At 54.8% G+C, this 27333-nt stretch overlaps 3 protein-coding genes across 7 annotated transcripts in view; 2 read left to right on the top strand and 1 right to left on the bottom strand.

Annotated features, from left to right (window-relative positions):
* MED12 (mediator complex subunit 12) overlaps positions 1 to 9713 on the bottom strand; it is a 36469-nt gene extending 26756 nt beyond the window's left edge. For all 3 annotated transcript variants that reach the window (XM_071569044.1, XM_071569045.1, XM_071569046.1), the window contains exons 1-9: positions 9568 to 9713; positions 9168 to 9272; positions 8210 to 8401; positions 6324 to 6483; positions 4865 to 5040; positions 4498 to 4608; positions 3674 to 3928; positions 1454 to 1600; positions 1067 to 1166 (exon numbers count right to left, since the gene is read on the bottom strand). In XM_071569044.1, the coding sequence (XP_071425145.1) occupies positions 1067 to 1166; positions 1454 to 1600; positions 3674 to 3928; positions 4498 to 4608; positions 4865 to 5040; positions 6324 to 6483; positions 8210 to 8401; positions 9168 to 9272; positions 9568 to 9666 (1345 nt within the window). In that variant the 5' untranslated portion in view covers positions 9667 to 9713. The remainder of the gene's footprint in view (positions 1 to 1066; positions 1167 to 1453; positions 1601 to 3673; positions 3929 to 4497; positions 4609 to 4864; positions 5041 to 6323; positions 6484 to 8209; positions 8402 to 9167; positions 9273 to 9567) is intronic.
* A 1298-nt stretch (positions 9714 to 11011) lies between these two features.
* On the top strand, positions 11012 to 16326 carry IL2RG (interleukin 2 receptor subunit gamma). The gene is made up of 8 exons (XM_071569414.1): positions 11012 to 11137; positions 12755 to 12845; positions 13071 to 13255; positions 14177 to 14319; positions 14426 to 14588; positions 15018 to 15114; positions 15185 to 15269; positions 15372 to 16326. Exons 1-8 carry the CDS (start codon positions 11023 to 11025, stop codon positions 15573 to 15575), a joined length of 1083 nt encoding a protein of 360 aa, XP_071425515.1. The 5' UTR covers positions 11012 to 11022; the 3' UTR covers positions 15576 to 16326.
* A 1647-nt stretch (positions 16327 to 17973) lies between these two features.
* Positions 17974 to 25280, top strand: LOC139678530 (sestrin-3-like). Of its 3 annotated transcripts, none has more exons than XM_071569412.1 (9): positions 17974 to 18144; positions 20818 to 21021; positions 21234 to 21416; positions 21538 to 21774; positions 21858 to 21969; positions 22194 to 22312; positions 22725 to 22915; positions 23167 to 23311; positions 23851 to 25280. In XM_071569412.1, exons 1-9 carry the CDS (start codon positions 18079 to 18081, stop codon positions 23938 to 23940), a joined length of 1347 nt encoding a protein of 448 aa, XP_071425513.1. In that variant the 5' UTR covers positions 17974 to 18078; the 3' UTR covers positions 23941 to 25280. The 3 variants fall into 3 exon arrangements, with proteins under 3 accessions (XP_071425513.1, XP_071425512.1, XP_071425514.1); XM_071569411.1 differs by having other exon boundaries at positions 22176 to 22312; XM_071569413.1 differs by lacking the exon at positions 17974 to 18144 and adding an exon at positions 19487 to 19494 and having other exon boundaries at positions 22176 to 22312.
* Positions 25281 to 27333: the final 2053 nt, after the last annotated feature.

Here is a 27333-nt window from a genome sequence, read left to right as displayed (position 1 = left end):
TTAGAGTGATGGTGGATGAGAGGCTGGACATGAGCTGGCAACATGAGCTCACAGCCCAGAGAGCCATCTGTATCCTGGGCTGCAGCAAAAGCAACGTGGGGAGCAGGTCAAAGGGAGGTGATTCTGCACCTCCTCTGCTCTGGTGAGACCCCACCTGCAGTGCTGCATCCAACTCTGGGGGCCCCAGAACAGGCAGGACATGGACCTGTTGGAGTGAGTCCAGAGGAAGCCATGAAGATGTCTAGAGGAATGGAACATCTCTCCTCCAAGGAAAGACTGAGAGAGTTGGGATTATTCAGCCTACGTAAGAGAAGACTCTGGGGTGACCTGGTTGTGGTCTTTCATTACCTGAGGGTGTCCTACAAGAGAGCTGGAGAGACACTTCTTACAAGAGCATGTAGTGAGACGACATGAGGGATTGGCTTTAAACTGAAAGAGGGCAGACTCAGACTAGATATGACAAAGAAATTCTTTACTGTGAGGGTGGTGAAACACTGGTACAGGTTGCCCAGAGAAGTTCTGGATGCCCCATCCCTGGATGTGTTCAGGGCCAAGCAGGATGGGGTCCTGAGCAACCTGGTCTGGTGGAAGGTGTCCCTGCCCATGACACTGGGGTTGGGACTAGATGATCCTTAAGGTCCTCTCCAACCCAGGCCATTCTGTGATTCTGTCAGAAGTTTCTGCAAGCTCACTGCTTGGGCTCTGCCCAAGGAAAGCTGTACCAACCAGGCAAGGGTGCACCCAGCTTAATATCCTCACTCACTGCAGCCAGCTGCAGATTTTAGGGGAAAGCATCAGCACGTGGCACGTATACAAGAGTATAGTTCTCTGGTACACACTTCTAGCTTCCAGTAACACAAATTCCCCCTATACCTGAAGAAATAGACTCATGTAAGATTTTGTACTGGAAAGAAAAAGAGCCATTTCTTTTCTTTCCCCCCACCACTGCTGACAGTAACCAGGAACAGCAGCAAACAGGAAAAAACAAAGATAATAGCCAGATGGGAACGTTGTGGGGGTAACACATGGAACAAGGGGAGAGAAATTTTAACCTGCAGCAAGCTACCTGCTGTGGTTTCCTGGCACTTGTCAAACGACCAGCGAACCTCCACGGCCTGGCCACGTTCCTTTATCTGCTGCTCAATTTCACGCAGCTTTGCCCGCACCTAGAAGCAATGGACTTGTGTAAACAAACATAAGGATGCCTTAGAAGTCCTGTGAACAAAATTATCAGAAAACAATGAGCATGAGAGTAATTCTGCTTAAGGTTAGATTTTGCCCATCTTCAAGGACATCACTGTCTTGCTTACAGCAGAATGGGAGCACTTAATTCCTTGTGAGACAGAACCTCCAGCTCTGCTTATCACACAATGTGAAAAAAAAAATTCTGAAAGAGCTAAGATACAGCTATTATCTCAGACCACAAGAGCTCCCTTTTCTGAAAGCTGCTCACCTGCTGTGTAAAGGCTGAATTCCCTCCTGGCATGGGCAAGTTGGATGGGGCTATAGGCAGGTGGTCCAGAGGAGAGCCAGTCTTTATCCTGCTATCAGTCAAGGAGTAATGCCACACAAGGGCACTCGGGCAACACAAAATAATACTCTGCAACAGACAGATAAGTCAGTATCGTTGAGCAAATCAAGGTCAAAACAATTAAGTTACATTACTTTCTATGGAACTAACCACTACTTCATCCTACTGCCTAGGTATCCATTGTCCTGTATGCAACATATTTACTATTTGAGTAGAGGTTTGCTCTAAGCTCTGAAAGACTCCTTGGACTACACTAGAGTAGAAAGAAGTAAACCAGAAGTTTTTACTGCACTGAGTTTCTTGCCCTAGGTATGATTAGAAAGTCAAGACCAGAGTTCCACATTACCCCAAAGCAGCAACATGTTGCTGCAGAGCTCTCCACTTCTTCTAAACTGAATTAATTTTCTACAACTCACACTGTCAATGCACAATCAACCCTCATGGTCCCGGAGCAGCATTTACACTAGTGCCTTACAGCCTTCAAAAAGAGTGAAGACTGAGAAGAAATATGAGGTCACAGACCCAAAGTGATTATACCACACCATTTAGTAATCACAAGTGTGATTATAGTGATCACTAAAATAACAATACCACGTTATAAGCATTCTCATTTATGATCTTGTACACTCACACAAACACAGACAAAACTTCACTGAACCATTCCTATGATACTCCCCTACAGCTTCTGGCTCACAAGGAGCCAGACACTAAAGACAGACAACCAAGGCTGTTTTAAACACTCAAACCAAAGAATCTGCCATATCTTGAGATCATCTGAGAAAGGTTAATTTTGTGCACTGTTAGAAATGCATCTCTTTCCAGCCTGACTTCACCCAGCTCAAACTTTCAGCCACTACATCTTATTCTGCCTCAGCCTTATCTACCACCTGCAGATCAGATCTGTAGATCTAACAGAAGAGCTCTTCTGAGACATACTAAAGATCAGATCACCATTAACCAATGTCAATTTTTAAAGCAGGTTAATCTCCACAGAGGATTTTTTTATTAAAAAGACATACTTTATTACATAGAAAATAGAAAAAAAAATGCTCTCAACTTCTCTAACAGAAAGTGACTAAGACAGACTCAACAGAAATACACAGGGGTTGTTTATAACCCACACTGCTCTCTAATCCTTGAGGAAAAATTCTTAATCCTAGCCAACCATACTATAGGAATTATCTTTCTACCCTGTTTTAGAGCTGGTTTGCTGCTTCTTGATCCTGTCAGGGCTCCTTCATCTCAAGGTTCTCTCTTGAGCAGCAGGTTCCCAAGCTTCGTGCTCTCTTCCTCTGTAAATCCTGCTCCATCCTGCACTCTCTGGCACCTCCTCTGCTTTAACCAGCTTCCTTTCTCCCCCGGAAGGAACACTCTCCACTCCTGCACGGACCCACCTGACCTAGTCACTCTCCTCTTGAAGGAGAAAAACACAATCAGGAATGAATACACACACTGAACAGAACTCACCTCTCTCTTTCTGACACAAGGACAGTAAGGACTGAATCCCAGTGACACAACATCACCTGTCTTTCAAACATCTATCAGTAAGGATTTGGCAACCTTGCCCTTTTATTGCAATGTAAGGTTTAATCAATCTCAAGTATAAAGATTATGAGTTTAGAGTAGTTCCTTTTCATGGCCTGCTGCTACTCCTAAACCATTAAATTCTTCCATGAAGAGGGAGGGGCTGTTTTGTGTGTGGGTGGTGGGTGTTTTGTTGTGGGGTTTTTTTTGTTCTTTGGGAACATTTTTTTCTGATGAGGGGATGTTTGTTTTTAAGAGCTGACAAAACTACAAAGCACTTTAATTTTTGGCATAATTTCCTTTTCTGTTACTGCCATACTCAAGATGAAATAACCCTTTCTCATCCTTTCTTTTGTAAAGCTCCCCAGCCACGAGAGACACCTGTGAGCAGAGCAAAAGGCTCTATTCCAACCCATTTTTCTTATGCAAGTCAGTCAAGGGCACTGCTACAGCACTGATGTCTGGCACAAAAGCTCTGTAACACATCAGCAAAGACAATCATGGTTTGATATTTCTGTACTCAGGAAGCCGCTGACTCAGACTGTAAAGATTTTTCTGTGATGGCACACAATGTAAATCGTCCCTGTTGACCTGAGAATCACCATGACTTAAACCTACCTGGAGGATGCAGCTGAGCCCATACACCACTGGCCGGTGCTGGGGGCACAGCAGTAAGTCGCTGAAAGGGCTGGGAGGAGGATTCCCTGCAGCTGGCTGAGGGGTGGGAGTTGAGGGAAGAGCATTCCCTGTCTGGGCCGACAGGATGTGTGGTGGGTGCCCACCAGCACCATCCAGCTGCATGGCAAGCCTGCGGGTGCAGAAGTAGGCCAGACGTCTGGACAGGTAGGCAGACTGCACAAACTCCCCAGAGTACTGCAGGGAACACGAGGGAGGGGAGAACATCCTTGTCACAAGCAACACAAGAGAAACCTTCGATCTTCCCACAGTACTGCACTGCGAGGCACTGCCTTGAAGAGGCACTTCCTTTTGACAGAGAGCTCCTTAGCACCACAGACCACCCACTGGCTACTAAGCATCAGAAAAACCCTTGAGATGCAATATGGCAATGGCTTCATGTATAAAAAGGTACCCACAATCAAGCCTTCCCAGGGCTTCAAAGATTTGCCCTGAATCTGTTGCAACAGAAAGAAATAAAGAAAAGCAGCTTCTGTGTCCTGGTGCATGAGTACAACTATCACAGCTGTGACATGGGGGCAGGGATTACCAAATCCAGTGCAGGGAAACAGGGCAAAGGAGAAAAAAAGCAAAGACAGCAGGACTAAAAAGATATCCTTGCATGAGCTAAGAATGATGCAAACAGGGACACTGCCTGCTGTTCTTGGTGCAAAATAGCTCATCATCTCCTTAGGCAACACAGGAAGGGGACTGACAACAGCAGAAGTCAGCACTCTCCCAAAGTAAGCTGGGTTCGTATTTCTCACCCTCAGCAGCAAAGGTAGGAGCATTTTCAGAAATTCATCCTCTCCTGACCGTATTTTCTCAAAGCACTCGAGGACCCACGTCAGGAATTCGTGCCGGTCCAACATGCCATCCTGCACAGGGGTAAAAGCAGAGCAAATAAACACAAGTTGGAGCTCAGTAAGGCAAGGCAGAGCAGCAACAGGTTGCTGTTCAACAGTGGACATTACTCTGAAAGTTCACACAGTTCTAATACTGAGCTGAAAACTGCATCTAGTCCTAATGGTCTATTCACAGAAGGAGAATATTCTGCAGAAATAAATCCCATGACATCCATCCCCCAGCCCTCCTCTGCTACACACCCACCCCGCAGCTGCCCAAGTCCCTCACCTGGAACATGAACATAGCCAGTTTCTCATTGTAGTCCCACTGCTTCAAAGCCTGTTCCACCTCTTGGGGCATTGGTCCTGATGGGGAACCACAGCCTTGCCCTGGGAGCTGCCTGTAGAACTCTGCAATCTTCTGCAGCTGCTCTGACAGGTACTTGGTGATGATCTGTGTCCATTCTGGAGAAGAGGAAACAAACAGGTCAGTAGTGAGCACCATGGTGAACAGGGGCAGAAAGAACCAGGCTGGTGCACAGGTGGAAACCAAAAACAATTTCCTGTCATTTGAAAAGGACAGAAAGACAAACAGAGAAAAATAAGGGCCACAATATTAGATTTGCTTGTGGCCTGGAGGTGGTGGGGAGGAAGAGACATCCACAGGAATAGAAAACAAGGGGAAAAACTTCTGAGTCTGGGGCAGGATTACTTTGAACTGGAAAAGCTGGGAAGAAAGATTCCTTAACCACAGTTGTGAAGTATCATCAGGTGAAGACTTTCTAGTAGACAGCAGTGTTAATTCAGCATCCTCAGTAATCTGACAGACAGCAGAAACACTGTAAACACTTCAACTCTGAACTTGTTCTTAGTCTCTTTCATCTATCAGTGTAATGCCACGATTGACAGTTTTTAAAAGGAATTGTTTTTACTAAAACTTGAGTGAGTAAGAGGCAAAGTCAACTAACAAAGTGAAAGCAGGATTACACTCCTCTGGGATATTGCAGATGAAAAACCAAGGCAAAATATGCAAGAACATGAAGCAAACAACATTTAGAGGGTCAGCAGTAGGGACATACACACAGAGAAACAGGAAAGCAAATGGAATAACTATGTGTAACAAACCAATCAACTTCCAGACACAGAGTTAAGAAGCCTGAGTAATTTTTACACTAGAGGTAAAGAAAAAAAAAGTAATCCATGGACTTTGCTGTTAATACTGCTTTTCCAAGGTGTGTGGTCAGGTCCTGTAGTCCCAGCCACACAAATCAGAACACAGCCAGGGGAGCTCTCCTGCACTGCAGCAATCTGGAGCAGGCCAGGATGCAAAGGATGTTGGATCCAGTAACACTTAACGAAACTGGAAACACAGACTGGGAGGAACATATCAGAGTTCTCCAGGAAACATACCTATTCACTTGGGAAGGAGCTAATCAGTTATCCCTAAATTGTAACATTTACAATCTTTGTAAGGTAAGAAACAAACCAGGTTATGCAGCAAAGGAGCTCAGCAGAACTCAACAGGGAGAAAGAAGAGGCAGCTCTCAGGAAGTGTTTGTGGCTGCTCAGACTCACTTTTCAACAGCATCCCCTCACAGGTGGGCCTGTTGTTTCAGTTATGCACATCAGAACACAAGGACTTATCAGCAGGAAACAAGTTTATATGGATTTTCAGGCCACCTCTTACTAACCAAGGAGAAGGAAACACCTGTGATGGACAAAACCAGTGCTTCACACACAGTGCTTACCAATGAAGGGATCAATGACATGACGCTTTTTCACCTTGGTTTCTGTGATGGCAGCATAATAGGCACAGGTCATTTTGATAAGCCACGCTGCTCTCATTACTGGCACTGTGTATTTTGCCAAATAACCAAACACCTCTTCCTTCTTGCTAAAAATGGGCACCTGTAACAGAATTGAGAGGGAGAAATAAACCAAGGACATGGATGGGAACTATCTGAAGCAGCTACACCTGCTGCAGGTGCTGCAAGCTGTGAAAAGGGTAAAAAGGGAAGAGGTATTGTGTTGCTCTGTATCTCCAAAAACCTACTGCAAGAATTCACCTCTGGTCAGAAAGCAACAGTATTTCAGCACAAACAGAAACAACAAATTGAAAGAAGAGAGAAAAACATAATAACACCAGTGTAAATCCATGCCCTGAATTCTGCAAACATCTTGGAGGACATCATCAAGAGAGCATGTAAAAATCTACAAAAGACACAGACTAAGGACTTAGTCAGAAACAGAGTATCTGCTATACAGGCTGAAGACAGGACTCTCCATCTTGTAAACAAACCAGAGCTGTTACAGAAGTCTTGTAGTATCATGAATACCCAATAGAAGACCGTGAGAAACAGCGAATTGAGTACCACAGTAGGAAGGAATTCATTAATCCAAGAATCAAAATTCAAGATCCAAAACAGGAGGACACCCGTGAAATCATCAGAGTACAGACCTATAAACCAGGAAGCAAAAACACATCAAAGGAAGGAGTGCAGCTGTGGGGCTCACTTCCACACAATGCTCTGGAGACCATAAATGTGTGTGTTTCACAGAGGAATGAAACAAATTCACAAAGAACACGACCAATTGGTGGGTATCTCTAAGTCCCTGAACCACTGGCAATTCAATCACTGACCTGCTGTGCTTCCTACATCCTTCCCAATTACTCTGGTGCCTCAAAGACATAAATTGGCTACTGACAGTCACTGCTACATGTTTGGTCCATGGAAACTGATGGAGCCCATTGCAGGAAAACCAGGAAAAGCCCTGAAAGGTTCGAGTTTTCACAATGACCTCAGGAAACTGGCAGCAAGCAGCCAAAGAAAGACACGACTAAGTTTATAAAGAGACAGATTGTAGGAAAAGTCTGATTACCTTATTTCCCCCCAAGAGTGATTTGGAACACCAAGGAACAGACAAACTCCAGCTTCTAAACCAAGTTCTCTGCTACCATTTCACAAGTGGGGGTTGTTCTTCCACGGTGTGTGCCAGGTTCCCAAGTTCCTTCCTTACAGGCCTCCCCCAAGACAGAGAGAGTTCTCTCCCCTTGTTGTCTGGCCTGATGAAGTAGCAGGGAGACCCTTTATTCACACTGTACAGAATTCAAGGCTACAAGGGAGTTATCTACCCCTAGAGCCCAGGGCACAAAAGTACTGTAGCCTGGCTGAGACCAAGTGATAGCACACATTCCTCTTCTTAAAACCAGAAACAAGTCACTACAACAGAAGTCTGGGAAGTCACTTGGCTGATTATTTTCAGTAATTCTCAATATGGCTTTTGACAACTTGAGAAACCCTTCACAGCAGAAATGTCCTAATACAAACCACAGACCAAAGACAACAGTGACAGCTCTTCTGAAACACATCTGAACCTTAAAAAAAATCAGTTGTGTCCTACAAGCCAAAAGGCAAACCAGGACACACCTCCAAACAACAGAAAAGGGACCAGTTCTCTAAGTAAGGACACTACAGACAGGGCTCTACAAATCCTGGATCTGCTTTCAAACTGAAGGCTTAACAAGATGTATGGACAAGAAACTTCTCCAAACAGCAAAAACCTCCAGAAACACTTTAGAAACAAGCACAGATTAAATTCTCTGCCCTGCCAGGCTGCCTCTATAGTAACATACCTTCTTAGCAAGGTGAGTGAGGGGCTTAGTTCCGGCCAGATCTGTGAACCAGTTGTTTATGGCACTCTGGGAACGTGCTGTCACCAGCCAAAAGTTATCCTTCTGATTCACCTGGGGTTTCCGTCTCCCCGTGTCAGGCAGGGTGTTGCACCGCAGCTTTTCTGCAATAATGCTGCTGAAATTTGAGCTGATCTGGAAAACAAGTAAAAAAAGGATTCGTTACATTTCACAGGTCAAAGACCCATTTTCTGTGTGCTTAAAATTTTATTTGTCCGTCCTATCAGAAGCATCAACTTTTAAAAAACAAAAAACCTGCTAATGATTTCCTTTGCTGTACTTGCAGAGGTGAATGCTTCTGGACAACTCATACAATAACCCAGCAGGGCCTCAAGCTGAGATGCACATAACACCTCCTAAATACCTGTCAAGCCAGACAGAAGGCTTCTCAGACAGAAGTCACCCAAGAGAAACAAATATCCTGTACTCACTGACAGCCTTCCAACCCAGGACATTGCTAGTCCTTTTGTCAGGGGGGGCCAGGAAGTCAACATCTTAATTTCAGAGATCAGAAAAATGGAACTGAAGCCTGTTATGTAACTCCCATGTTTAAACTGCCAGATGTTTCAAGAAATCTTACTCCTCTTCTATCATGACCTAACCAAATCAATAACAACTTTCTCTCTCCTAGTAGCTTTTTGCTTTAACTGCAGAATATGGGGAGTCCCAGATGCTGATTTTACTGAAACTGCAGGCACAGACCTGCCCCTAAGATGTACAGAGCATGACAGGAACCCACTCTCGCAGAGGTGGGACACAGTTCTAAAAGAATGCAGAACTTGGACTGCAGAAAAAGAGAGGGTCTAAAGGGAAAGGTCTCCTGGTTCCCGACACCAGGTAGGAAGGAGACCGGGCCTGGTCCAGGACCCCGCAGCCCACCCTGCGGAACGCCCCGTCTCACCTTCGCCGGGTTGAAATTGACATTTTTGGCACTGCCGTGCTCGTCCCCGGAGACCGCCGGCTGGTTATTGAAGCCTTGCTTGACATTCAGCGCAGTCAGCTCATCCTGCGGGCGAAGGACGGTCAGCGGGGCCCGTCGCGACCCCTTCGCACCCGTCGCCGCCCCTGTCCCCGCCGCGGGGGCCGAGCCAGGCGAGGCCCGGCCGTGCCCCAGCCCCCGCCGCCCTGTCCCACCCAGGGCAGCTCCGGAACAGCGGTCCCCCGGCCCGCCCAGCGCCCTCAGCCCGCGGGCCCGGCGGGACGGGCCCCCTGTCCCGCTCCCCCGGCGCCTCCGCAGGTCCGGCCGCGGCGCCGCGGTCCCGCAACCCGACCCCCCCCGCAACGCGCCAGGCCCCCCGCACCTCCTTCTGCTTGGGGTCCTGCGGATACACGTCGGGCGGGCCGAGGCGCGGGCGCTTGAGCGGGCGGTGCTCGTAGCTGAGGACGCCGAAGGCCGCCATGGCGGGCCGGGGGCGGCCGGGCCACAACAAGGGCCGCCGCGCCGCCCGCGCCTGCGCGCTGCGCCCTGCGCCGGGACCGGGGGGCGGCGGACGGGCCCGAGCGCCGCCGGAGAGACCCGAGTGTGGCCGGAGAGACCCGAGTGTGGCCGGACAGACCCGAGTGTGGCCGGACAGACCCGAGTGTGGCCGGACAGACCCGAGTGTGGCCGGACAGACCCGAGTGTGGCCGAAGGTGGACCGAGGAGACACGAAGAAGCCCGAGCGTCACCAGAGAGACCCGAAGCCGGGCACAGGGAGGACGGAGAGTCCCGAGCGGTGCCGGAAAGTACCGAAGACGGACAGCGCTGCCCGAGGGGCCCGTGACCACCCCCCCAACACCACCTCTCAACAACACCCATCCAACAATAAACACCCCCACAACACCCCCCCCCCAATAACACTCCCCCAACAACACCCCCCCAACAACGGTCCCCCAACAACACCTACCCAACAACAAACACCACCCAACAACACCCACACAAAATTATCTCCCCAAGAACACCCCCCAAAAACATCTACCCAACAATACCCCCCAACAACACCCCCACCAACTCCCACCCAACAACACTCACCCAACACCACTCAAAAAGACCCTCCAACAACACCTCACCGCCAACACCCCACCACCACCTTCCACTGGGGCACCCTCCGGTCACCGATCCCCCCCGCACTGCCTCTGACCCCCACAGACACCGGCGGTGCTGTCACACACAGAGAGCCCCACCGGGACTGCCCCTGTGCCTCCCAGTGCTGCCCATCCTCGGGGGATCCCCACAGCATCCCTGCTCCCGGGGAAAGCTCCGTGGCCATCATGATCCCTGTGGCAAAGCTGGGGGAGTCACGGGAACGTGGCAGGAGGAAATGGGGTCCCAGAGGGATAAGCCATAAGGTCCAAGTGGGATGAGCCATGAGGTCCCACTGGGATGAGCCGTGGGGTGAGCTGTGGGGTCCAAGTGTGATGAGCCCCACTGGGGTGAGCTGTGGGGTCCCAGAGGGATAAGCTGTGGAATCCCAGAGGGATAAACTGGAATCCCAGAGGGATGAGCCATGTGGTCCCAGAGGGACAAGCTATGGGTCCTATTGGGGTAAGGTGTGCCATCCAAGTGAGATGAGCCATGAGGTCCCACTGGAATGGGCCATGGGGCCCCTCTGGGATGAGCCGTGGGGTCCCAGAGAGATGAGCTGTGGGGCCCCTCTGGGGTGAGCTGTGGTTTCCACCAGTGGCCCCTGGAGCAGCACGTGGGGTGGCCCCCAGCACAGGCGGTGTGTGCAGCAGGAAGCAGGGGCGGAAGCCGCAGCCCTGCTCCGGGCTGTCGCATGCGCCCCATGGCCAGCACCACCATGGCGGTCCCTGGCACCTTCCTGGTGCCTGTCCTCCTCCTCCTGCTCTGCGGGCCGGGTCCCTGCTCTGCTGCTGCTCACAGTCAGCCAGGTAAGGGGGCACGTGGGCCCCAAGGGAGGTGGGGGGCCACAAGCCCTGTTGTGGGTGGGGATGGAGGCAGTGATGGCGGCCAGGGAGGGCAGGATGTGGGGCTGTGTGGGTTTGTGCGCTGTTGGGGTGTGCAGCAGAGACACTGTGACCCCCAATGCACACCAGGACCCTCGGCACCTACGTGGCCCCTTGCAGTGGGGCTGCCAGGAGAGACAGGCTGTACCAGGGAGCCTCCTTGGATGTCTCTGCTCCCACCCCTGTGATGGAGCATGGCTCACACCACCAGCCTCATGACTACTACCAGTCCTACAGCGCTCCTGGCCCCGCTATTCTACTGGCAGGTCCTACTGGCCCGTACTATCCCTGAGTGCTGGCCAGGCTGGCGGATCTGCCCCAGCTGCCCTTTCCATCCTGGTCACATCAGCAGTGCTGTGCACAGGAAGGGGACAGGAGACAGAAGCTTTTTTTTCCTCCTGGCACCCTCATCCCAGCCATTGTTTTCTGAGAAAAAAATCCACTTCTTGGCTAGCTGCCAGAAAACCACAGCTTTCTGTGAAATACTTCTGTATCCCTGGGTCTTCTGGGCTGCTGGAAAGGTGTCTATCTTCACAGGTGGAAACAGCCAGAGCACAGGCTGTTTGCTCCATTGTGTTACATTACACAGAAAACTAGGCTCTGGCTTTCTCCTGCTCCTGCAGTTCTGGCTCATGAGTTTGGACCCCAGATGGGATCACATGTCCCATTGCCTGATTTTTAGGGGGAAAAATCTCATTTTCTGTGAGCCTGCAGGTCAGCTCTCAGACACCAGCAGCTGGTTTCGTACTTGAGAGGGCTCTGTGAGATGTCTCAGTCCTTTTGAGCATCTTGTTCCAGAGCAGGCCATGCCTGTGAACGCCAGACCAGACTGCAGTGTGATAACTGATGGGACCAGCACTGCTGCTGTCATCCTACAGCCTCCTGACAGCCCAGGATGTGGCTACGTGGGTAGAACCAGAGCCAGCATAGTTCAGCAGAAGGAGGGGGCAGAAGAATCAGCTTGAATTTCCTGCAGAGATGGAGCTGCAGGGGCTCAGCCCATGGTGGAGGGGCTGTGGTGGGAAGCAGCCCAGCACAGCCTTCCTCACCCAGACACAGGGACACATGGGCACCAGCAACCACCCAAAAGGGTAACGGTGAGATGAATTTAGCCAGGATGAAGACATCAAGCACAAATCCTGAAAAAATCCCCTGATTTTCTCATGGGACAAGCAAAATGGGTTGCCAGAGAAGGATTTGTGTCCTGACCTACAGTGCAAGGAGCTGCAAAGAGCAGCTGTGGGATGATTAACGGGAGTAGATGGAGGGATCAAGGTGAAACCCCACAACCACAGCATGAAAAGCCAAGAGCACGGATGTGGGAGAGACAGCAGTCCTTTGGAGGAAGATGTAGGGCTGCTGGCAGCCCAGGCATCACCAACGCAGCTACTCCAGAAAGAGATGGGCTTGTTTGGCTCAGATGGAGGAAGGCTCACAGGGACATGCAGGGACCCTGGCATGCACGGTGTCTCCCCAGTGCACCCCTGGGCCCTGGCACAGCTGCCCATGGACATGATGCCCAGCAGTGTCTGTCGCTTGCAGAGGTGGACTGTGTCATCTTCAACGAGAAGTACATGACCTGCACGTGGGGGAGCAGAGAGACACTCATGGTCAACTACTCCCTCTACTACTGGTAGGTGCCCCTGCACCACATCCACTCCTACAGAGTGGAGTCCTTTGGCGGGTCCCTGGGCAGAGAGGCCTCTGGTCCCATCGGGCTGCTCCTCCTCCACGAGCCCAGGGTGGGGCAGGCTCTGTATCCAGGGCAAGCAGGATGGGATGTGCTGGGGAGAGGGGTCCCCAGGAGGGCTGGGGCACATGAGGCCTTGGGGAGGTCCAGTAACTCACTGTGGCACAGGTACAAGAACACATCCAACAAGGTGGAGTGCAAGCGTTACCTGCAGGACCAGGGCATCAGGTTCGGCTGCCACTTCAACCAGGATGAGATCATCCAGTTCCAGCCTTTCCACGTCCTTCTCAATGCCAGCATTGGCGGCAAGCCCCTGGAAATCCCCATCAAGCGCATGGAGCTGCAGGACCGGGGTACAGAGTGGTGCGGGGCACCCCCTCTCCTCTTCAGGGCTGTGGGTCCCCCACGGCTGATTCCAGTGGGATGAAGTTCAGTATGGCCAGGTGCCGGGTCCTGCACTTTGGCCACAACAACGCCCTGCAGCGCTCCAGGCTGGGCACAGAGTGGCTGGAGACCAGCCAGGCAGGAAGGGGCCTGGGGGGACTAACTGACAGGAAGCTCAATGCGAGCCAACAGTGTGCCCAGGTGGCCAAGAAGGCCAATGGGATCCTGGCCATCATCAAAAATAGCGTGGCCAGCAGGACCAGGGCAGTGACCCTTCCCCTGAACTCTGCCTTGGGGAGGCCACACCTTGAGTGTTGTGTTCAGTTCTGGGCCCCTCAGTTCAGGAAAGAGATTGAGGGGCTGGAGCGGGGCCAGAGAAGAGCAACGAGGCTGGAGAAGGGACTGGAGCACAAGTGCTGTGGGGAGAGGCTGAGGGAGCTGGGGGTGTTTAGCCCGGAGAAGAGGAGGCTCAGAGGTGACCTCAGCACTGCCTGTAACTACCTGAAGGGAAGTTCTGGCCAGGTGGGGGTTGGTCTCTTCTCCCAGGCACTCAGCAATAGGACAAGGGGCCACGGGCTCAACCTCTGCCAGGGGAAATTGAAGTTGGAGAGCAGAAAAAAATTCTTTCCAGAGAGAGTGCTCAGGCATTGGAATGGCCTGCCCAGAGAGGGGGTGGATTCACCATCCCTGGAGGTTTTTCAGCTGAGCTTGGCCGTGGCACTGAGTGCCATGATCTGGTAAAGGGACTGGAGTTGGACCAAGGGTTGGACTTGGTCTCAAAAGTCTTTTCCAACCCAATCAATTTTATGATTCTATGATCAGGTCCCAGCTGGCAGCAGGGCCACCAGGGCATGGGGCCAGCAGTCACTGGGCATCACTGTGCCTTGCAGTGAAACCAGAGGCGCCCGTCAACCTGACCATCCACAATATAAGCAACAACCAGCTGCAGCTGACCTGGGCCACCACGTACCCCAAAGCCGCGTGCCTGGAGCACGCCGTCAAGTACAAGAGCAACAAGGACACCACCTGGACGGTGAGAGACCCTGGGCATGGCATGCTTGTGGCTGGGCCTAGGGAAGAGCTGTGCACCAGCCTCCATGATAGTCCCAGCCCACAGCTCATGGCTCATGTCTCTGCAGGAGGTCTCTGTGAATGGAGATATCTTCTCCTTACCCAGCGTGGACTATGAGAAGTTGTACACCTTTTATGTGCGCAGCAAGATCAACAAATACTGTGGCAGCACCCAGCTCTGGAGTGACTGGAGCCTTCCTGTGGTCTGGGGCAGCAACTCCACCAGCAAGGGTAGGTCCTGTGGGCTGCAGTGGGATGGGATGGACTGGAGCATGGCAGGGCTCAGCAAGCAAGGGATGGCCAAGCAAGTAGAGAACTGGCCTGAGGCAACAGCTCCAGGGGCAAGACCCATCCAGGCACCTGGAGTGTAGGCAGCAGCATCAGCCCCCGCATCCTTTGTACTTCTGGAACCCAAACACACCCCAGCAGTGGGACCTGCTTAATTTTGCCAGGGGTTTCTTAGCACTGGAGGGCTGCCCTGGCACAGCTGGGCCAGGACAGGGCCACCAATCAGTTGTGGTGATAGTGTGTCAGGGCTTGGAGATGGCACCCTTCTCCATGCCCTGCTCCCAGCTGAGCCCTGCCATGAACAATGCCATGGCCACCCACTGCCATGGTGGGGTGCTGTCTGGGGATCAGTGTCACCCCTGCGCTTTCCAGGCACAGTGCACTGGTTCTGGATCCACACAGTGCTGATCCCCATTGCCTCCTGCCTCTTCCTGCTGGTCCTTGTCATCCTGCTGGTGCGCATGGAAAGGTGAGTGTGGGAGGCTAATGGGGGGCAGCAGCACTGGGCTCTTCCCCTTTGACAAACCTTTCCCACACAGGGTATGGGTCATCCTAATGCCCCGAATTCCCAACCCCAGCAAGAATTTCGATGAGCTCTTCATCACCCACAACGGCAACTTCCAGGTAAGGCAGATGCAGGCAGCCCTGCCCTGGGCTCAGCCCTGCACTGCTGGGTTGGGGCTGGGCTGCATGGTGTCTCCTCTCACCCTGCTCTGTTCCCTGGAGGAATGGGCTGGAGTCCCCAAAGATGTCATGGAGAGCTTCAAGGCCAACTACAGTGAGAACATCTGCTATGTGAGTGAGCTACCACCCAAGGACGGCTATGAGCCCCACTGGGAGAGCAGCAACCAGCCAACATCTGTGGTACCTGGAGCCCCAGCCACTCCCAGCGAGCACAGCCCCTACAAGAGCAGCTATGGGAGAGTGTGACACACTCCTGCACCCCTGCAACACCCACGCTCCATGGCTTTGCTACCCAAAACCTCACTGCTCTGCAGGCCCTGCTCCTGCCTTGCCTCTGCCAAATGCTCAGGACGCCCAGCTTTGCTTCCTGCCACAGCCCTGCTCAGCCCCGCTGTGACACAGGGTGTTGGGGAGCACAGTGTGTTGGGTGCCCCGGGGACTGCACTGGGGCACTGGTGGTGCATTGGTGGTGCATTTGGTGGACTGCTCTGAGGTGCCCACCAGCATACTCAGGAATGTGTCCTGGAGAACAGGCAGGGGCCACTGGCCAACTGATAGGGACATGGGGGATGAGGAGGGCCGGGGGGCCAAGTGTGGAAAAATAATGGAAAATAGTTGAGGAGGATTGTAAACAGGCTTGAGGACTTGCAGTTGGGTATAGAAAAACATATATACCATACTCGTAGTTGTTTAGCCTTCTGTGTTTGACAAGTAGAACTTCTGTGTTTAGATAACACAGGCCTGTGATAGACTTAGTGGCACCTTATTTAACATGCTTGAGATTCCTGCCCTGCTGTGGGAAAGATCAAATCACAGTGGTAAACCAGAACTGCACAAATCCTTGATAAACAGATGAAAACAGCAGGTTCAGTGATCCTCTAGCACGGGTCAAACTCCAGACTATCTGTGTCCCTGCTTGTCTGACTCTGCCTGGGTGCTGCTTGGGGGATCCTCCGGTCAGTGAGGTAACGAAAATAAATTTCCTCTTTGCCTTTCATCCGTGGTTTTGTGGTTGTTCCTGTGTCCTGTCTGTGCCAGCTCAGACAGCAAGCCAGTGTGTCACCCTGGGGCACTGGGCAAGCCTGGCAGGTCCCCCAAGGTCTCGCTGCTTCTTCACCTGCAGCCCCTGTTTCCCCTGGCAATAAAGCTCTGGCCACAAGGCGCTTGTCCAGGCTTGTTCTGCAGGGTCTGGGAGAAGGAATTGGAACTCCAGTTCCTGAACACCTCTGGCACGTTGTGAGGCAGGAGCCAGCCCCGCTATCCCAGTCCCACCATCCCAGCCCCACCATCCTAGCCCCCTGTCCCAGCCCCACCAGCCCAGACCCCTGTCCCAGCCCCACCCCAACATCCCAGTCCTACTGTCTCAGTCCCACCATCCCAGCTCACTGACTCAGGCTCACAGAGGCAGTGTGTTCATCAGTCAACATCAATCATGGGGATGAGTCCCCTCCCAACTGTCCCGCAGTGGTCCCTGCACACTGGGAGATGTATTGTGGCCTCACTGGGCAGTGGGCTCAGCTCTGGGCTCTGCAGCCACTTCCAGGGCCACCTGTTGCCCTCAGCCACTGCTGCTGTCCCTGCAGATAATCAAAGCTTTCCAGCCAGCACTGGCTGCAGCATCCTGCACTGCTCTTACAGAATCACAGAATCAATTAGGTTGGAGAAGACCTCTGAGATCACCGAGCCCAACCTGTGACCAAAACCAGACCATGGCACCCACTGCAAGGAAGACATCCAGTCTTTCCATAAACACCTCCCGGGTCGGTGACTCCACCACCTCCTGAGCAGCCCATTCTAATGTCTAATCACCCTTCCTGTGAAGAATTTCTTCCTAATGTCCAGCGTAAACTTCCACTGGTGCAGCTTTTAAGACTACGCTCAGTCGTCCTGCCTCTTGCTGCCTGGGAGCTTCATCCTCCTGCCAGGGAGTTGTAGAGAGAGATAAGGCCCCCCCCCCAGCCTCCTTTTCTCCAAGCTGAGCCCCCCCAGCCTGTCTTCACCAGCGCTGTGTCCCAGCTCCATTCCCAGCTCCGCTGCCCCTGCACAGACAGGACCCGGGATGTGGGTCCCAGGACGGGGGTCTCGGGGTGGGGGTCCCAGGATGTGGGTCCCGGGATGGGGTCTCGGGATGGGGGTCTCGGAATGGGGTCTCGGGATGGGGGTGCCGGGATGGGGTCTCGGGATGGGGGTGCCGGGATGGGGGTCCCGGAGTGGAGGTCCCGGAATGTGGGTCTCGGAATGGGGGTCCCGAGACGGAGTCTCAGGATGGGAGTGCCGGGATGGGGGTGCCGGGATGTGGGTCCCGGGATGTGGGTCTCGGGATGGGGGTCCCGGGATGGGGCTCCCGGAGTGGTAGTCTCGGGATGGGTGTTCCAGGATGTGGGTCCCGGGATGGGGGTGCCGGGATGTGGGTCTCGGGATGGGGTCTCAGGATGGGGGTACAGGGATAGGGGTGCCTGGATGGGGGTCCCGGGATGGGGTCTCGGGATGGGGTCTCGGGATGGGGGTGCCGGGATGGGGGTCCCGGCGCAGCCCCGCCTACCCCGGGATGGGGCGTGGCCTCGGCGCCGACACCGGGTAACTTTCCAGCCCTGCCCACGTGGTTTGGCGGCGGCCGCCCCCTGGCGGCAGCGATTGGCGCAGGCGGGCCCGCCCCCCGTGCCTGCCGCGGTGCCGGCTCTGCGCTGCACCGGCACCGGCACCGGCACCGGCACGGCACGGCACCGGCACGGCACGGCACGGGCTCACCATGATCGTGTGTCCCCAGAGCGTGGAGCACCCCCGAGGAAGCCGATGCCAGCGGCTGCCCGGGCAGGTAGGACCCGCCCTGCCCGCCGCCGCCACCGGACGGAGCCCGTACCGGAGCACCGGGCTTCCCCCTGCATCCCGCCACCGGCCCGGCACGGCTGCAGCACCTGCAGACCGGGGCATTCCCGCTGCCCGCTGGCGGTGCGCGGGGCCGGGGAGGCTGCGCCTTCACGGTGCCGCGGCCGGCGGCTTCGTCCCGGTCCCGGTCCCAGTCCCAGTCCCGGTGTCGGTGCTGGTGCCGGTGCGGCGAGGCCGTCCCCATCCCCGTCCCCGTCCCCGTCCCCGTCCCCTTTGTGCGGGATGCGGGAGGCGCCGTGGCTCCATCACTGCCAATCAAACTTGTTTTTCTCTCTCCGCCTGCACTGCCCGCGCTGCTCACCGGGGGCGCTGCCGCCGCCGCCGCCCGCACAATGGGGCTCCGGGTACCGGCACCGGTACCGGCCGCCGGCACCGCCGGAGGTGCCCCTGACCCGGGGCACTTCCCCGGTCCTGGGCGAGAGGTGCCGTTGTGGCATCATCTCCAGCGAATGTGACCGGCAGAGCCGCGGACTCGCCTAGCGGAGGGACGGGGAGCACGGCGGGGTCCGCCGGCGCCTCCGCGCATCCCGGTGTGCTGCCCGGGCTTGCTCCTGGCCAGCTGGGCTCCTCCATCCTCTTGCTTTCTTTTTGTGCTCACGGTTGCCGGCACCGCTCCTCGACAGCACCGCCGGGCGGGGAGGGGGCGAGGCTGGTGGTGGGTACGGGGTCGAGGTGCCTATTGGGATTTAGCAGACCTGGACACAGGAAAGCTCCCCCCCGGGAGGGACAGGCGATGCTCCCACCGCCTGGGAGTGTGAGTGGGTGCAGGGGAGGAGGAGGAGGGTTATGGCCGAGAAGGGCAAGGAAGGTGGCACTGAGGGCAATGCAAGGGGGTAGCGAGGCAGGACTGGAGGAATGTGGCAGATGGTGCCAGTGGGAGACACCCTGGGCTGAGATGGTGCCCTTGGGAGCGGGCAGGATAGGGGCCGAGGCTGGGGCTGCCCTGCACCTTCCTTCATCCCTCCCCTTCCTTCATCCTTTCCTTCCAAGCCATGTCTGCCTGGATATTCTCTCCACCATCACCTGGACAAGCAGAGTGAGGAGAGCTGACAGCACCAAAGGCTGAACCATGGGCTGGTTTCATGGCTCCTTGCCGGGGACCACCTTTCCCTGGGGGGCGTGGAAGGGCCCCCAGCTCCTCTGCCCACCAGGAGGAGAAGACCAGTTGCTGTAGCCCCATGGGTGTCCTCATGGCAGCTCATTTCCCCAGGCAGAGGGACTTTCAGGGAGCTTTCACAGATCACTTCTGGTTTGCACCTTCTCTGGAACAAAGAAGCAGGTGCTCCTCACCTCTTTCCATTTTAATTTGAGTTTTGGGGTTTTTTGGACTTCTTTAGCCAGAAGAAGTTGATGCTCCAAATGTCATCATGTAAATCTCTCGACACCTGGGCGATGGTGTGTTCATCAGAAGTGCAGGATGGTGGAAAATAGCCAGAGCTACTGCCTGTACTCCCTCTGAGGGTGCAACTGTTCTGTGCTGCCACACAGCTCACCCCTGCTCTGTCTGCCCCTCACCCCAGGGTGCTCTGCCACCCGTGGCTTCAGCAGTTTGCAGAAGTGCTCCTGGTTCTCTGCTGTGCCACCCTGGTTGCCATGCCCCAGTCACCATCCTGGGCAGGCCTGCACCAGAGATACAGATGGAGGAGAAACAAGATGGTGGTATCACCAAGGCCAGGATTCCCCAGGGGAGATTTCAGTTCAAGCCTTGGAGAGGAGATGCATCCCCTCCTCTCAGGGTGCTCCCTGGGCTCCCACACGTGAGCAGGAGCCATGACTTTCTGTGTGACATGGGTTAGCACCTGCTGCACCCACACCTCGGGACGGGCAGGCTGCAGGTGCAGACCCCACTGTCGGGTGGGAATTGTGGCAATGGTTGCTGGGGCACAGCAGCTGCCTATACACCTTTTGAACATCCCTGTCTTCCACTCCCACCACCCTCTCAGGAGGGACTGAGGCTGTGCTTGACTGGGGTGGGCACTGCTGGTGGTGTCTTGGCCCCCCTTGCCGAGTTGTCCACCTGTGGGCACACCTGGTAGCAGCTGCACTGCTACCAGTGCAGGACCTGATCCCATAATGTCTCCTTGAGCAATACACAGGGAACTCCTCTGTGTGCTCCTGACTGCAGGGAAGGTGTCAGGATGTCGCTTGCCTCTTGGCTTGCCAGGGTGGGAGCCTGGGAGCCCCTCTGCTGTCTCCACAGCTCTCCCCCATCTTGGTGCTGGGCAGGAGAGCTCAGTGCTAGCAGTGCAAGGTCCTGGTGGTAAGGCTGTTGGCCACTCCATTCTGGAATGTCTCTCATGTCATGTTTCTACTGCTCCAGCCCTGCATCACTACAAGGAAACATTCCTAGTTTGCCCTTTGCTTCCACTCACCAGGCAGTGCCTTCTTTCAGGCAGAGACCAACCTGTGTGTCTTGTGAGCTGTTCTCCTGCTAGCAGTGTCTGAGTTGAGCACTGCTTTACCTGACTCCATGAATGTTCCTCTGGGAGCACCAAGCTGGGAGAAGGGATCTCTGCTCGTTGCAGAGCCCGAGCTTGGCTGTGGTGGGCTGTTGCAGCAAGGGTTGCTCTGGGGATAGCTCAGCAGGGCTTGTTTCCTGCAGGTAGTGAAGATGTCCGGCAGCGACCCTGAGTGCCCCCAGTTCCTCTTTGTGAAGGTGCTGGCGAGCCGGGGACGGCTGGAGGCAGTGACACAGCAGATGGGCTACCACCCACAGTACCTCGAGAGCTTCCTTAAGATGCAGCACTACCTGATGCACATGGATGGCCCACTGCCCTTTGACTGCCGGCACTACATCGCCATCATGGTGAGCCCCACTGGGAGCTGTTGGAGGGAATGGGGGGGCTCTGCTCAGCCCTGTGAGGCTCCCCTCTCCCTCCAACAGACAGCCTATGTCATGGGCTTCTCATCAGAGGCCAAAATAGTGGTGTCCTGAAGGTTGGGTGAGAGGTGGGTGTGGGGTCCTGGGGTGCTGTCCCGCCGGTGCAGTGCAGCGATGCTGACATGCTGCCCTTGCAGGCAGCTGCCCGGCACCAGTGCCGGTACCTGGTGAACCTGCACGTGCTGCAGTTCCTGCGGGCAGGGGGTGACCCTCAGTGGCTGCGTGGCCTCGAATTCATCCCCCCCAAACTCCGCAACCTCAGTGAGATCAACAAGATCCTGGCACACCGGCCGTGGCTCATCACCAAGGAGCACATTGAGGTATCAGGGAGGGCTGCCAGCCAGGGACCAGGGCAGCAGTGGGAACAGCAGCATCCCCAGGGGCTGCCAGCACCCTGCCCACCTTCCTGTGTCACACTGGTGGTGTGTCTGTGTTCTGCAGAAGCTGTTGAAGATCAGTGAGTGGAGCTGGTCACTGGCAGAGCTGGTGCACGCCGTTGTCCTGCTGGCACACTGCCATGCGCTCGCCAGCTTTGTCTTCGGCTGTGGCTGTGAGCAGGACGAGGGGCTGGGGGGCCGAGGCTCCCTGAAGCCCCTGTCAGTCGGGAGTCAGTGCTTCTGCGAAGCCACTGCCGGCAACAGCTGCAGCCAGGAGCTGCTGCGCATCAACCGCAAGCGGGTGAGCCCCCGAGGGTGGGTCTGCTGGGGATGGGGTTTGCAGCCATGACTGCTGCCCTCACCCCCGAGCCTGTGTCTCTGCAGTCCTTGGACTCCTGTATGGAGCTGGATTCCCTCCGGGAACGCATGCAACGGATTCAAGTGGAGACCGAGGGCAGGGAGGAGATGAGGCTGCTGCAGCAGGACCGAGAGGAAGGTGAGGGGCAGGGAGTGGAGGTGGGTGTGCAGAGTGGGAGTTTGTGTGGCACACCTGGGTGTTGCTCCCCCGTGCTTTACATTTTCCATGATGTGTGGTTCGTAGAGGGGCTCACAGGATGCACGTGGGGCACAGCGAAGACTGGCTTTTGATGCCTGCTGTGGCTGGGAACAGGGCAGCTGAGCACCGCCCTGACCCATCTGTAGGGCTCTCCCCTCTTGCAGATCCTGACGGGGAAGTTACTGGTGCCACCAACCTTGCATGCTACACACAGGACCCTGACTTTGGATACCAGGACTTTGCTCGGCGCGATGAGGATCAGACGCAGGTATTCAGAGTCCAGGTAAGGCTCCTGCTCTCTTGGCAGCTTGGGCTGCTGCCTCTCTGCTCCTTTCTTCTCTGCTCCTTATGAGCAGTAAATGGGCAGGGGTGCCCATGCAGCCTCGATCTGGTGCAGCTGCTTTTGCAAAATGCCTGAGTGGGGAAGTTCTGCTCTGAGAGGGGACCTGCCCCACTAGGGTTGGGAAGAGAGAGATGACCGGTCACCTCTGTCCCCAAGAGCTGATGATTTTTTTGCATGGCCCTCACAGAGGGAAGGGTAAAAATGATTCAAAAGCTGCCTGATAAGGAGTGTTGTGGTTTGTGGCAGAGGTGCCAGCAGAGCCAACTTAGTGAATTCTGCTGTGTCCTTGTTCCTGGAAACATGCTCCAAGCTCCTTTTTGCAGTTGCAAAAGCCTCTTGCTGTGCTCAACAGGATTACTCCTGGGAAGACCATGGCTTCTCACTGGTCAACCGGCTCTACTCTGACATCGGACATCTCCTGGATGAGAAGTTCAGGATGGTGGATGGTTTGCAAAGCAGTGCCATGGCCAAGCGGCAGGGCTGTGAACCCTCTGTTTTCAAGCGTGGCATCTGGAACTACATCCACTGCATGTTTGGCATTAGGTAGGGAAACCAACCTCAGGGTCCAGGGAACTGACCCACATGGGAGGGTAGGGGACTTGGGCTTGCAGATAAACATGAAAAAGACAGAGGTGAATCACCTGCCTGGATGTTGGGACAGGCAGGGAAGAGATGCTCAGCTTCTCTGGCCAGGGCAGGGAGCTTTGGGGACAGGGTTTCAGTGCCTGGTGGCCATTGCCATGTGTCCCCCTGCCCTGTGGCTGTGCCATGACTCGCCCCTGTGCTCCCCACAGGTACGATGATTATGACTATGCAGAAGTGAATCAGCTCCTGGAGCGAATGCTCAAAGTTTACATTAAAACTGTAACCTGCTACCCAGAGAAGACAAACTCAGAAATGTTTGACAGGTTCTGGAAGCAGTTCAAGCACAGTGAAAAGGTGGGATAGTTGGCCCCTGGCCCTGCCTGTGGTGGGGCTGGGAGTGGGTAGGGGCTTCAGACTGGGGTGCTTTGGGGAGTTGTATGGGAGATCTTTGAGCCACCAAACCAGTCTGAGGCGGGGGCGGGGAGTAGAAGCTGGCTGTTTTTAAGGGTTTAGCATGGCATGGGGCTGTGCACTGTGATGAGCACAGGGGCCACCAGCAGCACTGGGATCTCCAAGGTCAGTAGCCCATCCGTGAGTGCCTCCAGGCAAACCCTCCATCAGGCTGTAACTCGCAGGAGTGGGTGTCGGGGACTGTGCTGGTGCCAGCCTGCCATGATTGTGCCAAGTATGTAGGGGACTCCCTGACATGCTGCTCTGGGAAGCAGCAACAGCCTGCAGGACTGGGAGGAGGGGGAAAGGGGAGTTGCTTGAGCTAGAAAAATGGGTGGCATTTTGTCCCAGGCCAGAAGACTCACTTGCCCAGGTGAGCAGTTGCTCACACCGCTGCCCACAGCACAGTGCAGCTGCCTGAGCCGCTCTTGCTTCACCCCTAGGTCCACGTGAACCTGCTCATCCTGGAGGCCCGGATGCAGGCAGAGCTGCTGTACGCATTGCAGGCCATCACCCAGTACATGATCTCCTAGACAGCGGGAGCTGCGCTGCGGCAGGGCCGGGCAGCATCCTCGCTCCCTGAACTCGTGTGCGACCCATCACGCTGGGCCCGACGGCGAGGGATTTCTCAATTTAGTTTACTTGACTGTCTTGTTCCTTTTTGTTGGTTTCCCCCCCTGCCTTGTGGGGCTCACTGAGTGACCCCGTTACGTGCAATTACCAAACTGTGAGGCAAGTCCGTGCTGCTGAGATGCTGGAGACTTGAACATGTCCAAGGAGGACTGCCAAAAACATGGGGGGAGAGAGAAGCAATAGGGGACTGGGGCCAAATTAGAGGGATGCTCTCCCACAAGCAGAAGCTCCTTGCCCAGGTGCTGTGGGAGTGTCGGTGCTGCAGGGAGGGCAGAGGGGACAGCTGGCTTCCTTCCCTGTGCTGCAGTGGCTGCCCTGCTTGTGAAGCCCCCCTGGGTACCTGTCCTCACGGGGGTGATGTCTCTCACTTGGCAACAGCATGGGCAGTGCGCAGGGGTGTTGCAGTGTCCTGAGTTGCGTGGTTAGGCAGCAAGAAGTGCTGGCTCCCAGCAAGGGCCCTTCTCCAGCCCAGGACAGCAAGGGGGGATGCTCTTGCTGCCTACACACAATATCCTTTAGGTCTATGTGCCAAACCCCTGTGGGATGGACAAGAGATGACCCAGGCAAATGCCAAACTGTGAAGCTCTTGCTGGCAGAGTGTCCTAATGCTTTGCCTTCTCTGACAGTGGTGTGAGGTCTCTGACAGTGTTCAGCCACTGGAGGCTTCCACAGGGGACTTTGGGCAGTCCTAAGCCCCTCCTCTGCCTCCCATCAGCACAGAGGCAGGAACAAGGGAGGCTTCCCTGAGTTAATGTGGTTTGTGTCTTCTTACCACCATGAGAGGGCTGAGGTCCCGTGCCCTGTCACTTGCTGCTTAACAGTATCGTGGAGGAGCCTGTGGTCAGCACAGGTAAGCTACAGGAAGCTTGTCCTTGAACCTGGGCTGGGAGGGACTTCCTGGGCTGCCCCTATGTGAACAGAGGCAGCCCATCCACCAGCCTTGCTCCCTCTGCCGGGCAGAAGTTGCATCATCACTCCCCTTGTGCCCCTGGGGCTGCTCCCTGGCCATGCCACAGCCCCTGGCTGGGGAGGTACGAGGGATCCAGCACAGGCTCTGGAGAGCAGCCACAAAAGGGGAATGAAGCCACCTGTTGTGAGTGGGAGCCTGAAGCAAGGGCAGCTGTCGAGTGAGCCAGCGCACGCTGCTTCAATCGACCTGTTTACTGCGTAAATGTACAGGGAGAAAACCTTGTGTATGGAAGCTACAGAAAAAGCCTATTTTTGCTATAAATATATTATGTTTGACATGGATGCCTGCTTTATTTCTGCCAGATGTTGGGATGGGGATTCAACCTTGCATGGCTTCTCTGAAGGTGGGTCAGCAGTGCCTGGCTGACTGCAGCCCTGACATGGCCCAGGCTCCAGAAAACCCAACATTCTCAGGGATGTTGGGGTCCTGTGCTGACAGCTCAGGTCCATGGCCAGCAGCTGTCACTGTGGCTGGACCTGTCCTGTTGCTGTGCTCCGATGAGCAACTGGTGCAGTGTTGTGTGTTGGACAGGAAAAGAGGGACGGTTTTTCAGGGGCTGCAGCGCTCCAGCAAGGAGCAGTATGCCAGAGGAAGGAGCTAGCTGGTACCAGGTGGTCAAGGTATGGGTGCTGCTTCTGTAGCTGAGGAAAAAGCATTTTTTTGCATAGGTGCTTGGTTTGCAAGGCCAGAAATCGGGACCAGCTTTTTCCTAATCCATGCTCCAGGTGTCCAGGTGCCCTCCCTGCACTGGGGCTGGGCCAGCTTGTACTGGACCAACCTGGTGCCTGGGCAGTAAAATGCCAGGACAACTGGTACTGGGCAGTACCAGCTGAGTCAGTACTGGTGCTGGGACAGTGGCACCAGTGCAAGGATGACTGGTTCTGGGACAGCTGCCACCAGGCTTGGCTAGACAGTGCTGGGACTGGCACTGCTATACTGTGATGTAGCCCCCATGGGGGCTGTGCAGGGATCAGGCAGCTGGGTGAACTGCTCGCTGTCAGGTGTAGCACTGGTTAACCATGGCAGCCTAACTGCCTGACAGCTGGTTTGCCAGCCTCTCCCCTGTCCCTGCAAAAGCAATTCTGTCCCTGCAGGGCTGGAATGAGCCACAGCAGCCAGTTCTCCACAGGGCTCACTGCTCCCTGACACAAGACAGTGATAGCACAGCACTGGCTGGGGGTGAAGGGCTGCCTGTCCCAGCCACTGTGAAACCTGCTCCCTTTTGCCCCCACTTCTCCACACTTGCACAAAGGGTTGGCCTTGCAGGAGCTAGGTCAGCTGCTGCCCACTCTGGCTTTCAGACAAGCACCAGTCACATCAGCAAGATGAACGGCTCCATGGTCAGCCCTGACCAGAAATGAGCAGAGCTGCTGGCAAGGCCAGGGGAGACTGCCAGCCTCAGGCAGTCACGTGGCATGCCACGAGTCTGGCAACTTCAGTGCCTGGGACCTTATCCTGGTGCCCCTGTACCCGTCCTGAGCTTCGCCTAGGATACTTCCCTCTATTGCTCTGTGGCTGGAAGAACGTGGGGTATACCAGCTCTGCAGGAACCCTCCACGATGTCCTACACATCCATGGGGGAGCCAAGCTACTGCAACTGTACCTGGAACTACTGAGGGGAGGATGCAGACATGTGTCCAAAGCAGTCCCCGAATTTCTTGCAAAGCCTACAGCAGAATGAAATGCTGGCAGGTGCAGCCAGGACTGCTTTTATAACACCTGAGCCATTCTGAAGCTGCACAGTGGGAGGAATGGTGTGTCCTAAGCCCATAGAGAGCACCAAGTCACACCACAGCAATGGCACTGCCACAGCTCCTACTACTCACCCAGGACAAATCAGGCCTGTGGCTGCTGGTCTTACCACAGCTGTGAAGGGGTAAATAGTGACACATGGGAGCTGAGGATGGCTCTGGAGCAGGCAGTGTGCACCCACCAGCCCCCCATTCCCCAGGCCACCTTCCTCACACATGGCTCCTCCAGCACAAAGGACACCTGATGCAGGGCAGCAGCACCCTGCTGTGCTTTCACACGTGGTCCCTTCACTGGCAGCCCACAGGTGTCCATCAATCAGCAGGCATTTGGGGCAAAGCAAGACTGTGACCAGAAACTAAACTGAGCAGAAAAACCATGAGAAGTTTTTGCACTGGGTCCATGTACTGCTACTCTCCAGGTAACTCCTCCACAGGCCAAAATGCTTATGATGACAACCTGGGAGAGCCATGAGGTCTCCAAGACTGTAAGAAAGGTGCAAACATGGTGCACTGAACCCACAGAACTGTTAGGACAGAATACAGCAGGACTCTTGGTGATTACTGAAGACAGT

The sequence above is a fragment of the Pithys albifrons genome, chromosome 14 (assembly GCF_047495875.1).
Source record: "Pithys albifrons albifrons isolate INPA30051 chromosome 14, PitAlb_v1, whole genome shotgun sequence".
NCBI classification, from domain to species: Eukaryota; Metazoa; Chordata; class Aves; order Passeriformes; family Thamnophilidae; genus Pithys; species Pithys albifrons.
The sequence above is the reverse complement of the archived record's forward strand: the minus strand, read 5'-3'. Positions and strand labels throughout refer to the sequence as shown.